Here is a 13787-nt window from a genome sequence, read left to right on the forward strand (position 1 = left end):
CGTGTGTGCGTGTGCGTGTGTGTGTGTGTGTGTGTGTGTGTGTGTGTGTGTGTGTGTGCGTGCGTGTGCGTGTGTGTGTTCTCCAATAGACTCAATGATCCAAACTACACACTCAACAAACTCAAGTAGGACACACTAATACTGACCTGTGTGTGTGTGTGTGTGTGTGTGTGTGCGTGTGTGTGTGCGTGTGTGTGTGTGTGTGTGTGCGTGCGTGCGTGCGTGTGCGTGTGTGTGTGTGTTCTCCAATAGACTCAATGATCCAAACTACACACTCAACAAACTCAAGTAGGACACACTAATACTGACCTGTGTGTGTGTGTTCTCCAATAGACTCAATGATCCAAACTACACACTCAACAAACTCAAGTAGGACACACTAATACTGACCTGTGTGTGTGTGTGTGTGTGTGTGTGGTGTGTGTGTGTGTTCTCCAATAGACTCAATGATCCAAACTACACACTCAACAAACTCAAGTAGGACACACTAATACTGACCTGTGTGTGTGTGTGTGTGTGTGTGTGTGTGTGTGTGCGTGTGTGCGTGTGCGTGTGTGTGTGTGTGTGTGTGTGTGTGTGTGTGTGTGTGTGTGCGTGCGTGTGCGTGTGTGTGTTCTCCAATAGACTCAATGATCCAAACTACACACTCAACAAACTCAAGTAGGACACACTAATACTGACACATACCGTCCTGTAGGGCTGCAACGATTAGTCAACGTTATCAATAACGTTGACAATAAAAAAATTGTAGACAAATAATTTTGTTGAGTAGTCGTGATGTATTTTAAGGGCCCGCAATAATGTGGTTTGACCTGTGTGGCGCTGTAGCATGACTACCCTTCAAGAGGCAACACAATAGAATAACATGCCGCTTGCCAATGCAAGCCAAACTAGCAGAGCGGTCTCTGACTTATGCATCTTATGCCCTATTTCGCCTAGCATATAAACACATTAACCAGTGCTCGAATTGAGTCAAGTCTTATGGGGGGTCCCCACCATAAGATTTTTTTTGGTGGGGGTTGGGGTTAGTCTCGCAATATACAATTTATACAAAATGAATGAATGAGGCATTTATATAGCGCTTTTCTGTGTATTGCTGTACACCCAAAGCGCTTTACAATCATATGAGGGGGGTCTCTCCTCAACCACCACCAGTGGTTACACAATATATTTGATCATAATATGCATAATTATATACTATTTATTAAAAACAGGCTTAAATAAAAGAACAGGCTGCTTTTACTGTATTTTGGATCAAATCAATGCAGGCTTGGTGAATAGAAATTGTCACGAATTGCGTGGCGGAAGAACCCAAATGCAGGCAGGCGTGAAGGGGTTAACAAAAACAAGACTTTAATAATGAAAAAAAAACCACGATGGGGGACAAACACAATAACCAAGGTTTTTCAAAAGGACAAAGAAACACTTCCCGCAATGGGGCAAAACAGAAACTAAGGCAAACTAAGAAACTCACAATCGGGGACAGATGAAGGAACAGGGCAGACGAAGACGCGAACACGAGGCTACACAAACACTGGAACATAGCACGAACAGCACGCAAACCAAACGTAATACACGAGCAACAAGACAATGAAACAAGAGGGCATTTTAAAGGAGAGACAAACAAGGGATAATTACACAGGGCAGGTGGGAAACATTAGACACGGCAGGGAAGCAATACATGAAACGAGAGGGGCGGGGCCAATGACAAGACACGAGAAAACACATGAGATGTCAAAAACATAAACAACTCATGGCTTTCTCACATATAACCTAAGGGCTCTGTCCCTATCCTGCCACACGACTAGAAATACATAAGCAAGAAGGTAGGACCGTGACAAGAAATGACTTTTGAACAGTAGTGTACGTCCATTACTAATTCGAGCATTATTTACCAATGTGGTATTTTACTATTTTCCCTAAAAACAACTGGATGATTGACACTATGTGATAATAATGTCTGTTCCAAAAGACTTGTTTAAATGCAAGAAACTAGTTTATTAGATATTAAAAATATATATTGTGACAAGACCGGCTGTCAGTCTGTGTGTTAGTGTTGTGGGGATTTTTCAATGATTTCAGTGCAGTTTACATAGTTACGTCCAGTAGGTGGCGGCAAGGGACTGTTATGAGTGAGTCTGTCAGTCAGCAGACTATTCAACCATTTCAGTCCAAAAGTCTGCTTTATTCAGGTATACAGTATGGCTATCAATATGTTAATCATAGCTAGCTCAAGAGTGAATCCCGCATTTATATGCCGATGTAATTCCCGAAACTTTGCAGCGTGTGTGTGGCCGTTGGTCTTAACAGCATGAAAAGCAAGTTTTATACAATTCTGAATGGATTATATATAACACAGAAACCGCACAACAATAACTCCCTTTATAATGACTAAAAAGCTGTCACTCATCTTCATCGAGATCTCTAGCACCCCAGAACCAGGCCAAATAATAGTTTACGCAAGGAACACAAAAGCCCCGACATGGAGTTGATAAATATAGTGGAAAGATATATAGAGAAAATTACCCCTCAAAAAAGTAGAAGCTTCCTCTTCCCGACTGCGAGTGGAGGTTTATTATTCTTCATTTTTTATCTGAAGTTAGCTTCACCGGAGCGACGCCATTCAAGCAGTTGTGTCAACGATGTCCTGCGCTTAGCGGTCTTTAGACGTCGGGCGGGGCGTTTAAAATTTAAAGAGACATGACAACTAGCCCATAAACAAACTTAATATAAATTATTGTAAATAATTAATTCACGAAATTTACCATATCCATTGCAAGAATTTAATCACATTTGTCATTATAATTTTTACTCAAATAAACATATTTGAGGGACCCCCTAAGTCTATTTTGTACTTCTTATGGGGGGTCCCCGGAATCCCCCCAGCCCCCCCTCAATTCGTCCACTGACATTAACCCAGCTTCAGTAGGTTTATTGAAAGGCACATGTGTAATGTAATGTGACAGGAGTGGGTCCTTACTGTGAATTTAAAATGCATCCAGAGTCACAGAGCAAGCGTTTTGCAGTGAGGGATGAGGAAATATACTGCAAACTATCTTGACCCCCCAAAAACATGTTCTCTTTGAAGCTGAGGTGTATCATTTAAAATGCTCCATCTGTACCTGCATAAAAGGATTAAACGTCCCGGCTGAATAAACAATAGAACCCTGCCCAAAATACCATAGAAAATGTCATGGATTATGGTAATTTAATTGGTTTTAATGGAAACTGTAATGGTCTAACGTCTATTGTTACATGATGAATTCTATTGGTGGGATAAAATGCCCAAAACAAACTACAAAAAGGAGTTTTGTAACGGTTTTAATGAAAAAAGTTTGTGGTTTATAATAGTATTTCAATGGAAACCATTCACATTTCTTTGATGGGTTTCTATTGGTTTTTTTCCAGCTGGGGTAGCCTATATTTATCTCAAATAAATCATGTAATTGATCAGTCTTTGGAATCATTATTTATTATTAGAACATCATTATTTTAAAATCTACAGTATATGCAGTTGTATACAAATAAGTTGCATAATTTTAACGTTTAATGGTATGGTGTTGTACTGACTTGGTTCCCTGTATAGTTTTTACATCATTAGTTGAGTTTTTCCCTTAAGAAAATGTATGCATTTAGCAGACACTTCTATCCAAAGCGACTTAAGGCTAAAATGCACAACAAGACTTTTGCCCAGATTTTCAGTCAGGACTTGTTGCAGAAAGTCTGTGCCAGCCTGCAGATTTGATCAGTAAGTGTGTTTCTATCTGAAACTTTCAAAAAGTCTGCAAGTGTGTGATGTCTAGTTTTTAAAAAATCTGTTCAGATTTTAAAAGTCTTGTAGTGTATTCCAGCCATTACAGTGCATTCAAGCTATACATTTTTTCATACTTTATATATCCAAATAAATTGATATCGAATCAAAATGAATTTTGGAAAAGAAATTGCAAGCTTAGAAATCAAACTGTGAAATGTGTCAATGCCTTGCCTTAATTAAAGGTGCCATTCCCCGTGATCCCATTTTTCAACCTTTAGTTAGTGTGTAATGTTGCTGTTCGAGTATAAACAAAACCTGCAAAATGATAACGCTCAAAGTTCAGTGCCAAGCGAGATATTGTCTTTAACAGAATTCGCTTTTCAAGGACTACAGAGAACGGCTGGATTTGGACTACAGCCCTCTACTTCCCGGGTACATGATGTCACTATTCCGAGTGCTTTTACTCGCCAAAAAAGGAGCGAGGCCTTCCTTAGAGAAGAGGAAGAGCCGCTGGAGTAGTGTTTGGTTATCAGAGATCGTAAACATTTGACTGAGCTACGCACTAAACTACTTTCACTTTCATCACAGTCCTACAGCTGGTCATAAGAGTTCAGCTACACACATTCTTGCAAATGTCTCCTAGTCAATCTGCTTGTTTTATTATCCAACTTACACATAGGTCCAATATAAAAAGGCAAAACACTTCTGTTATTAGTGTTAATTAATATAACCGGTCTGACCATACCTGTCAACATTTGTGTACCAAAATCCGGGTGGGGGTGATGCCAGTTGGTTGTACGGGGCAAATAGGGCACCCCTCTGTTATAAATCGTTTTAAATCTTTTAATTACGTTATATCTTACATAACATCATTTTCATGTCAAATTCTTAAATGCAAATCTAAGAGATTGTTTAATACAGTTCACAGGGCCTTGAATCCATGAATGGTATATCTGCAAGGTATCATCTTAATTTAGCATTTACATTTTGCCAGATATCTCAACGTCAGACATGAAATAACTTGCATTTAAATGTGGTTTAAAAAAGCACGAGCAGTTTGTCCTTTCAAGCGTCCCGTAGTTCGGTCATTTAACTTGGTTTATTAGTTAGCAGAATGTTTTTATTTTTTATTTACATGGATGGATTTAACAGTGTTTGCGTATTATTTACGAGAAACTCTTATGGTCACAGAATGGGAAATATTAGAAATAAACTCTATATTAGCTGTTTTTATTCAGAGTTGTCTGCAGAACACTTTTCATAACACGTTTTTTGTAAAAGCAAAGAAAGTGTAACAACAACAACAGCTAGTAGACTCTACTGCATCTACCTGTCGATGAACCGATCTGTCGTGTTCAGTGAGCGGACACAGACTGTGAGGAGCGAGCGTTAAATGGAAAACGCGGAGTGGAATATGCGGACCTTTAGCGGTGTAATAAGAGAAAAAACTTCGGGAGAAACCAGACTCAGCCGGGAGGGCCAGGTCTCCTCTGACGTGTCACAGCTGCACTCAGTGACTTTGATTAAAAGTTACTGAGTAAATGTTTGTGAAGAATAGGGAGATATTATTAGTTTTGATTTAGGAAATTTTATTTGTTGAAACTGTTTAGGTCTAATTTGGTCTTATTTTGTGATCGATATCAAACAGCAGAGGAATATTATAAGCAGTGCAGCTATAACTTCAAACTGCTGTCGTGTGATGTAAATTTAGCATTAAGTACTAAGTTTGCTAAGTTGCAATTGCGGCAAGTATGTGTTAAAATATCTGATTAGAGTCTGTAATCTGTCGATTCTGGCACTTAAAGGCGGGGTAACCGATTTCCGAATTACGCTCTAGAGTCTAGACAACTGAGTCGGGCCGACTACCAAAACAACCTTGTAGCCAATCAGCAGTAAGGTGCACAGTGCACAGGACGGACATAAGCTGAGCCGAGCGCTGACGAAAGCGAAAGATGGGGGTAGGGGTGTGTTTGTTTTGGTGATTTGAACATCAACAACGGCTATGAGAAATCAGACACCCCGCCTTTAACAACGCAGCAAGTTGATATTTTAAATTCATTATGTAGATGACTCTGTGCTGGTTTATATTGGCCGCCTCCAGTTTTCCACTCGTTTTGCCTCCAGCTAATGCTGTGACGTAATCACGACGTTGGCGCAAAAGGGGTCTATTTCTCCATCCTCGTCTTTTCCTTGTGTCCTTCCCTCGCATCCTGTAGGGGGTGGAGCTAAAACGAGGATGCACAAATTAGAATTGAGAAGTACCCCGTCACGATACCCATCTGACCCTGTGTTCCAATCCGCACACTATCCGTCCTAATAGTATTCGAAAGTAGAACTAGTATGTCCCAAATCGTAGTATGTTGAAAAGAGTATTCCAAAGATTCCTGGGTGGTCGACTACTTCCGGTAGAAATTGGAAGTGCAGAATGATGCACACTGTAACGGCTGATATTACCCACAACTCACCGCGAGTAGGCGAAGTTTAGTGACGCTCCACTGCATTAATAAATTATATAACTGATGCCACTAAATTAACAAATGTAAGTATACAGTACACATTACATAGGGAATGATGAATGAATAAATACCTTAATGGAAAGAAGAGCTGTATTTTGATGTGTATGACAGCTATTGGCCACAATGTTGCCTAGGCAACAACGCCCACTTCCGCCTCCTGTAAGAATGTCCCAGTGTGTGCGATCTCTTTTGCCGTGCACTCAAAAGTGCCTACTACTACAACACAAAAACACTACATACTAGGGCTAGCATAAGTAGGCAAATTGGTAGTGTTGGGGAAGCTACTTTGAAATTGTAGTTAGCTACAAGCTACTAATAAAAGTAGTTAAGTTAGAGCTTAGCTACCCATCTGAAAAAGTAGTTAGCTACACTACAAGTTACTATAAAAAGTACCTAGCTTCTTTGAAAGTAAAATATTGATTATAGCAAACTGTATAGTAAATTTCGTAGATACAGTACCATTTTTTACTTTATCAATTTTGTAGTATACTTTAATATTTACTAAAGTGTATGAATTTACTACTAGTATATGTTAATAGAGTGTGATAATTACCATAATATTCTACAGCTGCAATATACTATTTACTTAATACAGCAATTCTTTCTGGTTCTCGAATCTGATTGGCTGAGAGCCATGCGATATTCCACCAGGATCACCACGGGAACTGACTATAGAGGGTATGCACGTGTCGTCACTTTCCCACGTGAGCATGCCAGAATGCGCCTGCTTGAGTGGTAAAACACTGGTGTGGCGAAACACAAGTAATACGAGAGGAGACATTCACCAAGGTACTGTACCTTTAAGGGAAGGAGGAGTTAGTTGTGTTGTGTTGTTCCGGTTAGTGATGTGTGTGCTGTGGTTTACTTGACTCGCTGTTCGGTGTGAGAGTTTTATTAAAGTGGAGTGTAAGCGGACCCGACGCATCTTAGTTTTTGTCTCCTCGTTTATTGCACTCCACACTGGGCAAAATGAATGGTTACAATAAACGCAATTCCGTGCCACATTTCAGAGTCTAAGAACACCTGATTCCTTTGTAAGTCATAAGGGAGTCGTAAGGATCACCGTCGAGTCGAGTCGAGTCCAGCTGCTTGTAGTTTCAGCAAATAATTGCGTGTTTTAGTCCCGTTTTTTTGTCCCTCCTATTGAATGCAGCCATTTTGCCTTAGTTTTACCACTCAAGGGAGCGTGTCCCGGCGTGTTCACGTGGGAAAGTGACGTCAATGCATACCCTCTATTAAACTGATTCACTGTTTGTATCACTCCGCCACTAAACTAACTCGGACTATGCTGTCCTCGCAACTGCGTCACCCTGAAGTTAGATAGCTAACAAGCAAACAAACGCACACACACGAAGCAGTTTATCCTTTCCAGAACGTTTACTTCTGTGATGCTTTCTCGTTTTTTTGTAAAACTGACATACAATAAACAAGATATGAAATTACAAACTGCACATTAATATCGTTACATATAAACACGTGCACTGCCATCTGTAAATGGCTGTACATGTGATATGCGATCTTTCATTAATATATTATATCGATAACAGTTTAACTTCCAAGAATCAATATTATGTTAACACATAATATGAATGCTTACAGCTAGTAAATAAACTTGCAGGCATATCTTTCTCAAAGGCAAAGATTGTTCGCGTGGTGTACCGAACTAATGAAATCTCAACACTGCGCATGTATCAATATTGGAAAATGGCCACTAGGTGGCGACTGGAACATGCCCCTGATAGCACACATACATCTGGTTTACGTCTATTTGACGTCTGCATTTACATCTGCAAGACATCTACAATACATCGTTTGCTCATCTGCAATACGTCTCGGAGACGTCTGCTGTCAGACATCATATAGACATCTAGAAGATGTCTGTGAGATGTTTATGATTTAGAATGGATGTACAACAGCTCTTTCTAAGATGTTTAGCAGTTAATCAGCAGATCTCCAGATCTTTAGCAGACGTATTACAGACGTTCAGACGTCTCCGAGACGTATTGCAGATGAGCAAACTATGTATTTAAGATGTCTTGCAGATGTAAATGCAGACGTCACGTAAACCAGATGGATTGTGCTATCTGGGGCACTTAAGTGAAAAAAAAATGTTGTCAGTGTTGGCAGTGTCACTTAACAATTTATTCACAGTGCTCTGCACACATGGTTTTAAAAAAATGACAGCGCGGGACGCGGGGGTCTCGATCACGCGTTTAATAGAATTGGAATTAACACATTCTCGGTGAGTTGCCGCTTAAAGGTCTCTCGCTTTCATTCAACATTAGTCAATAACACATGTGTATCACATCACATAAAATACTAGGCTAAAGTATACTTTAGTATTTACTATTAATGCAATATGCCTCTCGTATTCGTGTATATAGTGCTGTTATATCAGCGGCTGTGATTGCTGCAGTGTTGTCATCAAAGTGGACAAATTTTCCAAATCCATTTTTATCAGTCAGTGTATTAATTGTGTGTCAGAAGAGCAGAATGTCACATCATGTTTGTGTGTGTTTGTGTAGTGTGGATCATGGAGGAGAGTTCAGAATTACAGCAGGACCACGCAAGTGTAAGTCCACACACAGATTGATTTAGTGATTGTTGTTTTGTTGTGTTATAAATGTCTCCTCTTGTGTTCAGATGTCTGTGAGCTCACACTGGATCTAAACACAGCAAACTCTCACCTCAAACTGACTGAAGAGAACAGAAAGATCACATGTTTGGATGAGAGTCAGTCGTATCCTGATCATCCAGACAGATTTGAGTGTTATCAGGTTTTGTGTGGAGAGAGTCTGACCGGACGCTGTTACTGGGAGGCTGAATGGAGCGGATCAGCTGCTTATATATCAGTGTCCTATAAAAGCATCAGGAGGACAGGATGGGGTGATGACACTGTGTTTGGATACAATGTAAAATCATGGAGTCTGGGGTGCTCTGATGACGGATTCACTGTTCGGCACAATAATAATGAAACAGTCATCCGTGTGTCTTCAGGTGTGTGTAAGAGAGTAGGAGTGTATGTGGACTGGCCGGCCGGCACGCTGTCCTTCTACAGCGTCTCTGATACACACACACTCACACACTTACACACATTCAACACCGCATTCACTGAACCGCTATGTGCTGGATTTAGATTTTTTGATTTAAACTCTTCAGTGTCTCTGTGTAACACACACACACACACATACAGTGAGTGACTGAAAAAAACACTTAATTATATTTTATTAAGTTCAGGAGTAGCACATACTATAATAATTTATCCGGCGTCTATCCGTTTGTTCTATGAATCACACGTGTGCACTTTTAGAAATGATCGTAAGATCAAATTTAGAACGGTTCCTACGCTGTATTTTGATTATTAATAAAATGTAAGTCCTCGGGTGTGCCATATTTTGAACATTCAATGCACAGATACAGGCAGAGCTGGCCCTCCCTATAAGCGGGCCCCCAAAAGCACATCAAAATTACAGCTTTTTTGTGATATATTCACGACACACATCCATTTTATCACGTAGGGCCGTAGCCACTATTTTTTCTGTGGTGTGTGTCAACATTTGTGAAATTACTGACGCAACATTAAAATATCCAAATAAGTGAGGTGGCCAATCAAATGAAAGGAGGGTGTCTATAGGGTGTCTATAGGGTGTCTATAGGTTGTGGTTCAAATGAAATCAAAAAATCTTAAAAAAAAAAATCTTTGCAAATAGTTAATTGAACAATAAATTCTACAACCTTTGTACGGTCTGTGCTCATAATTTAAAGGGACAGTTCACCTAAAATTGGAAGCAATGAAATGATCAAATGTTTTGTGTTGTTCTTATGTTCTTATTTCTCACGGGTTAACTTAAGCCATTCTTATAGCACTAGACAGAGCATTATGGATCTGGATTTATGCAGGTTAAAAAACTCCTACGGTAAAAGAGCATTTCAGTATGCAGGTGCTCTTGAATGGAATAAACTTCCTTTGAACATTAAGGCCCGGTTTCACAGACAAGGTTTAAGGCTAGTCCCAGACTAAAGTAATGTTTGACCTGTTTTAACGGGATATATCTTGCCCTGAAATGTCTTAAAATATATCAGTGCCATTGTTTTATCTTAAGATGCACAGCAGTAATGTATTCTTCTAAGGCATTTTTATAAAAGCAACATAAATAACTTAATTCAACTAAGGCATGGTCCTGGCTTAAAATAAGCCATGTCTGTGAAACCGGGCCTAAATGTATTAAGGATTATAATGATTTTAGTATAGCGGTAAAAAAACTATTTAGAGGGGTCGTTTTAAATTTAGGTTTTTATTGTTTGTATTAATATTTTCTTTATCTATTTTTTACATTTATTTTCTATGCATGCTAAATACATCTGTCGTCACCAAATCTAGACTATCAAGGACCACAATGGAAATAAATTGTGTAACTTTCTTGCGTTATCCTTGACAAGAGTATGATACGGATGTATTGCTACTTAAATAAAATCAAATCAAATCAAATGTTTTGACAATGACAATACACTTGTAATGTAAGGTTTAGGATAGTAAGGTTAAGATACCAACGAGTCCAAGACAAGTCCGAGACCACAGAAAAAAACGTCTCAAGTCCGGACTCAAGTAATACAGCAGGTTCACCCTAAATACGCGGGGCCCTATAAAGTAATATGTTGTGGCGCTGACGACAATTACACGATTTTAACACCTGACCGGAAAAAGAAATTGCAGATCTGTCATGTAAATGTTTTAAAATCGTACTACGACTGACACAGACAGCAATCAGTTAAGCCTGTGCTGTGGTGCTAGTGGAGCTCCCCTCAGTTCGGCTCGGCCGTGTCCACTGATGAATTAAAGATGCCTGATGATTGTGTGCTGCAGGGGCGATTAAAGAACTCAAAAACGATAGAAAAATTGTCATCCGAACTTAACCATTTAAACACGGCTCAACGGCAAGAGCTGACCAGTTTGCTGTTTGAGTTTCCGGAGTTGCTCTTGTTGTGTTTGTACCCCTGAACACAAATAAAGATGAGACATTGATGGACTGTATTTCTTCGTTTACTAAACAAAGTTTTACTACCACCTTACAGGGTTGGTCAACCAAAACAATACAAAGAGTTACTCTCTTAGAATGGACATTATTAACAATCCTGGAGTTTCTTAAACACTCCATACACTACAGCTCTCTGATGTGCTGATGCAAACGAATGTGTTGAAGCATGACATAGATGTTGGCGATGCTGCGCCTATCCGCCAACGTTTTTATAGAGTTCTGCTAAATACGCGTGAGATTCAGGAAAAGGAGATTCATTATCTGTTAAATAAATTTAGCTAAACCCTCTTCCTCTAGTTGGTCTACTTTGTCTACTTGTTAAAAAGTCTGACGGGTCCTTTTATTTCTGCATGGACTATCGAAAATTAAATTTGGTTAAGAAACCCAACTCCTTCCCTCTACCAAGATTAGAGGATTGCGTTGACCAGCTTGGTGCTGCAAATTTGTGACTAAACTGAATTTATTAAAAAAAATAGTTATGGGCAAATAAGGACAAGTTAAATTAGTTGTACTGCATGTCCACCGAAAGAATATTAAATAAAAAAATACTAATTTGTTACCAACAGAATTTTTTTATCCATGGCGTTGTCACGACAGGCAGATTATGTCACAAAGTTATGTTGAGATGGCGAATCCAGTAATTTAATTTTTCCGGTTGCACTTACGTCGCCATAATGTAAGTTTGGTCATCAGGTTACATACAGGGTAACAGTCACATATTTTGGCTAGCTGGGATGATGGATGAGACTAGATGATGAGTGGATTTTTAACTAAAAAACTGTATTTCTGTACTTGATACACTCCCCCAGCACTCCAACATGTTTCAGAAAGTTTTTTCTAATTCTGGATCCCCGTGATCCTTTTATTGGCCATTCTCCCGGAAAAGCATGGCAAGGCGAAAGAAAGTGCCAGCCCACGAGCCAACTCGACGAGCGAGACCTGCTTAGCATCAAGGTTATCTGCGCTGCATCATGATGGGCTCGTTACTCTTGCGATAGTGAAGTTTAGGTGTGTTTGTTCACGGTATTTCAGTGATGGATGTTATTGTGGGATTACAGATTTATAAAATGTTATATCTAGGTTCCAATGTAATAGTATGCACATTGTGTTTCACATTTTGAGGTAAAGATGATGACATTCTAAGAAGATCAAGTCAGGCAGCCCAGGTGTCAGAGACATCACCCTTTTGTCTTTATGCGCTTCCTGACCATTGGGCAAGGTCCCAAGTTAAAGGAGAATGCTAAGTTCAAGACACAGCTGTGCCTTTGTCTCTATGATAATGTGAAGGTACTGTATGGGCAATACTGTCAGGCTGATTGGATTAGCACCTATGCATTTGAATGACACTGTTATGCTGATGAGATCAGGGCTGGGGAAGATTCTGGTAACGGGCTGATTCCTGTACTGCATTTGCATGCTTTGTTTAAATCGTCTCCACCATGTATCCCTCCCCCTTGAAAGGTATAAACTCTACTGTGCTGAGTTATAGTCAGACTTGGATGACTGCAGCGACGCACAGCGAGTCCTCAATAAAGAGTAACTTCTGTATGAAAGATATCCCAACGTCTCCTGGTGTCTGCTTCGACAACTGTTGTCACGGCCGGCTCAAAGCCATGGCAAATAAGGGAGACTACGAGCACAAGTTAATGTAAAAAAAAGGTTTATTATACAAAATAAAACATAATAATCATAAACCAAACTATAAGTAAACAAGTAAGCTAATCCATACACAACGTAACTAAACAAAACAAAAGACCAGAACTGAACAAAACTAAAGTCAGACAAAAGGGCAACAGACAAAATGCTCTCCTCTCTTCGGGAAGCTCCCACCTTTTAAAGTCCTTCCCAGGTGTCTCGAATTCTCCGTACAAGAGATCCCACCCCTTCCACCGACTCAAGAGGGACGGTCCACCGGCACGTCACACTGTATTTATATAAACGGTGGATATAACGCTGGATTTGCAGATGGTTTGAAACTGATAGATGGAGCGGTCCCAGCGCTAAAAGATGCTGGACATGAACTGCACGTGATAAGTCAAACTAAGTCATACGTCTGTGTTTTGTTTGCAATCGGCGTGTATGGGCATAATGTAAACAACACGAAGGGATGCTCGTGCTGTAGTTCCATCCCACTCTCCCCACTAGTCCCACCTCTAGTAACTCGTTTTTTCCTGGAAATAATCGTACAGCCTAATTCTCCCTTTTATAAATTTGATCAAACTAAATACACTTCGAAGATACGACGTATGCAATACTACTCTATAGGGATGCACCGATACTCTGGATCGGAATAGGGGCAGATCGGGTATCGGAAAAATTTTAATGTACTGTATTCCACGTCATGCATTTCGGAATAAATCAATATAGCATAATTAAGAAACTCTGACCTCCGCTGGTGCCGTCATCTGGTAATCTCCATCCAGCATGCATGTGTCCGGTAACAGTCAGGACGTTACTCGTTCCAGTGTTTTCATTATAATC

At 39.8% G+C, this 13787-nt stretch overlaps 1 protein-coding gene across 2 annotated transcripts in view; it reads left to right on the forward strand.

Moving 5' to 3' along the window:
- Positions 1–12829, forward strand: part of LOC130561096 (NACHT, LRR and PYD domains-containing protein 3-like) — a 26503-nt gene extending 13674 nt beyond the window's left edge. For both annotated transcript variants that reach the window (XM_057345221.1, XM_057345222.1), the window contains 2 exons: positions 8796–8842; positions 8914–12829. In XM_057345221.1, the coding sequence (XP_057201204.1) occupies positions 8796–8842; positions 8914–9470 (604 nt within the window). In that variant the 3' untranslated portion in view covers positions 9471–12829. The remainder of the gene's footprint in view (positions 1–8795; positions 8843–8913) is intronic.
- Positions 12830–13787: the final 958 nt, after the last annotated feature.

This window comes from Triplophysa rosa, linkage group LG11, assembly GCF_024868665.1.
Source record: "Triplophysa rosa linkage group LG11, Trosa_1v2, whole genome shotgun sequence".
Lineage (NCBI taxonomy): Eukaryota > Metazoa > Chordata > Actinopteri > Cypriniformes > Nemacheilidae > Triplophysa > Triplophysa rosa.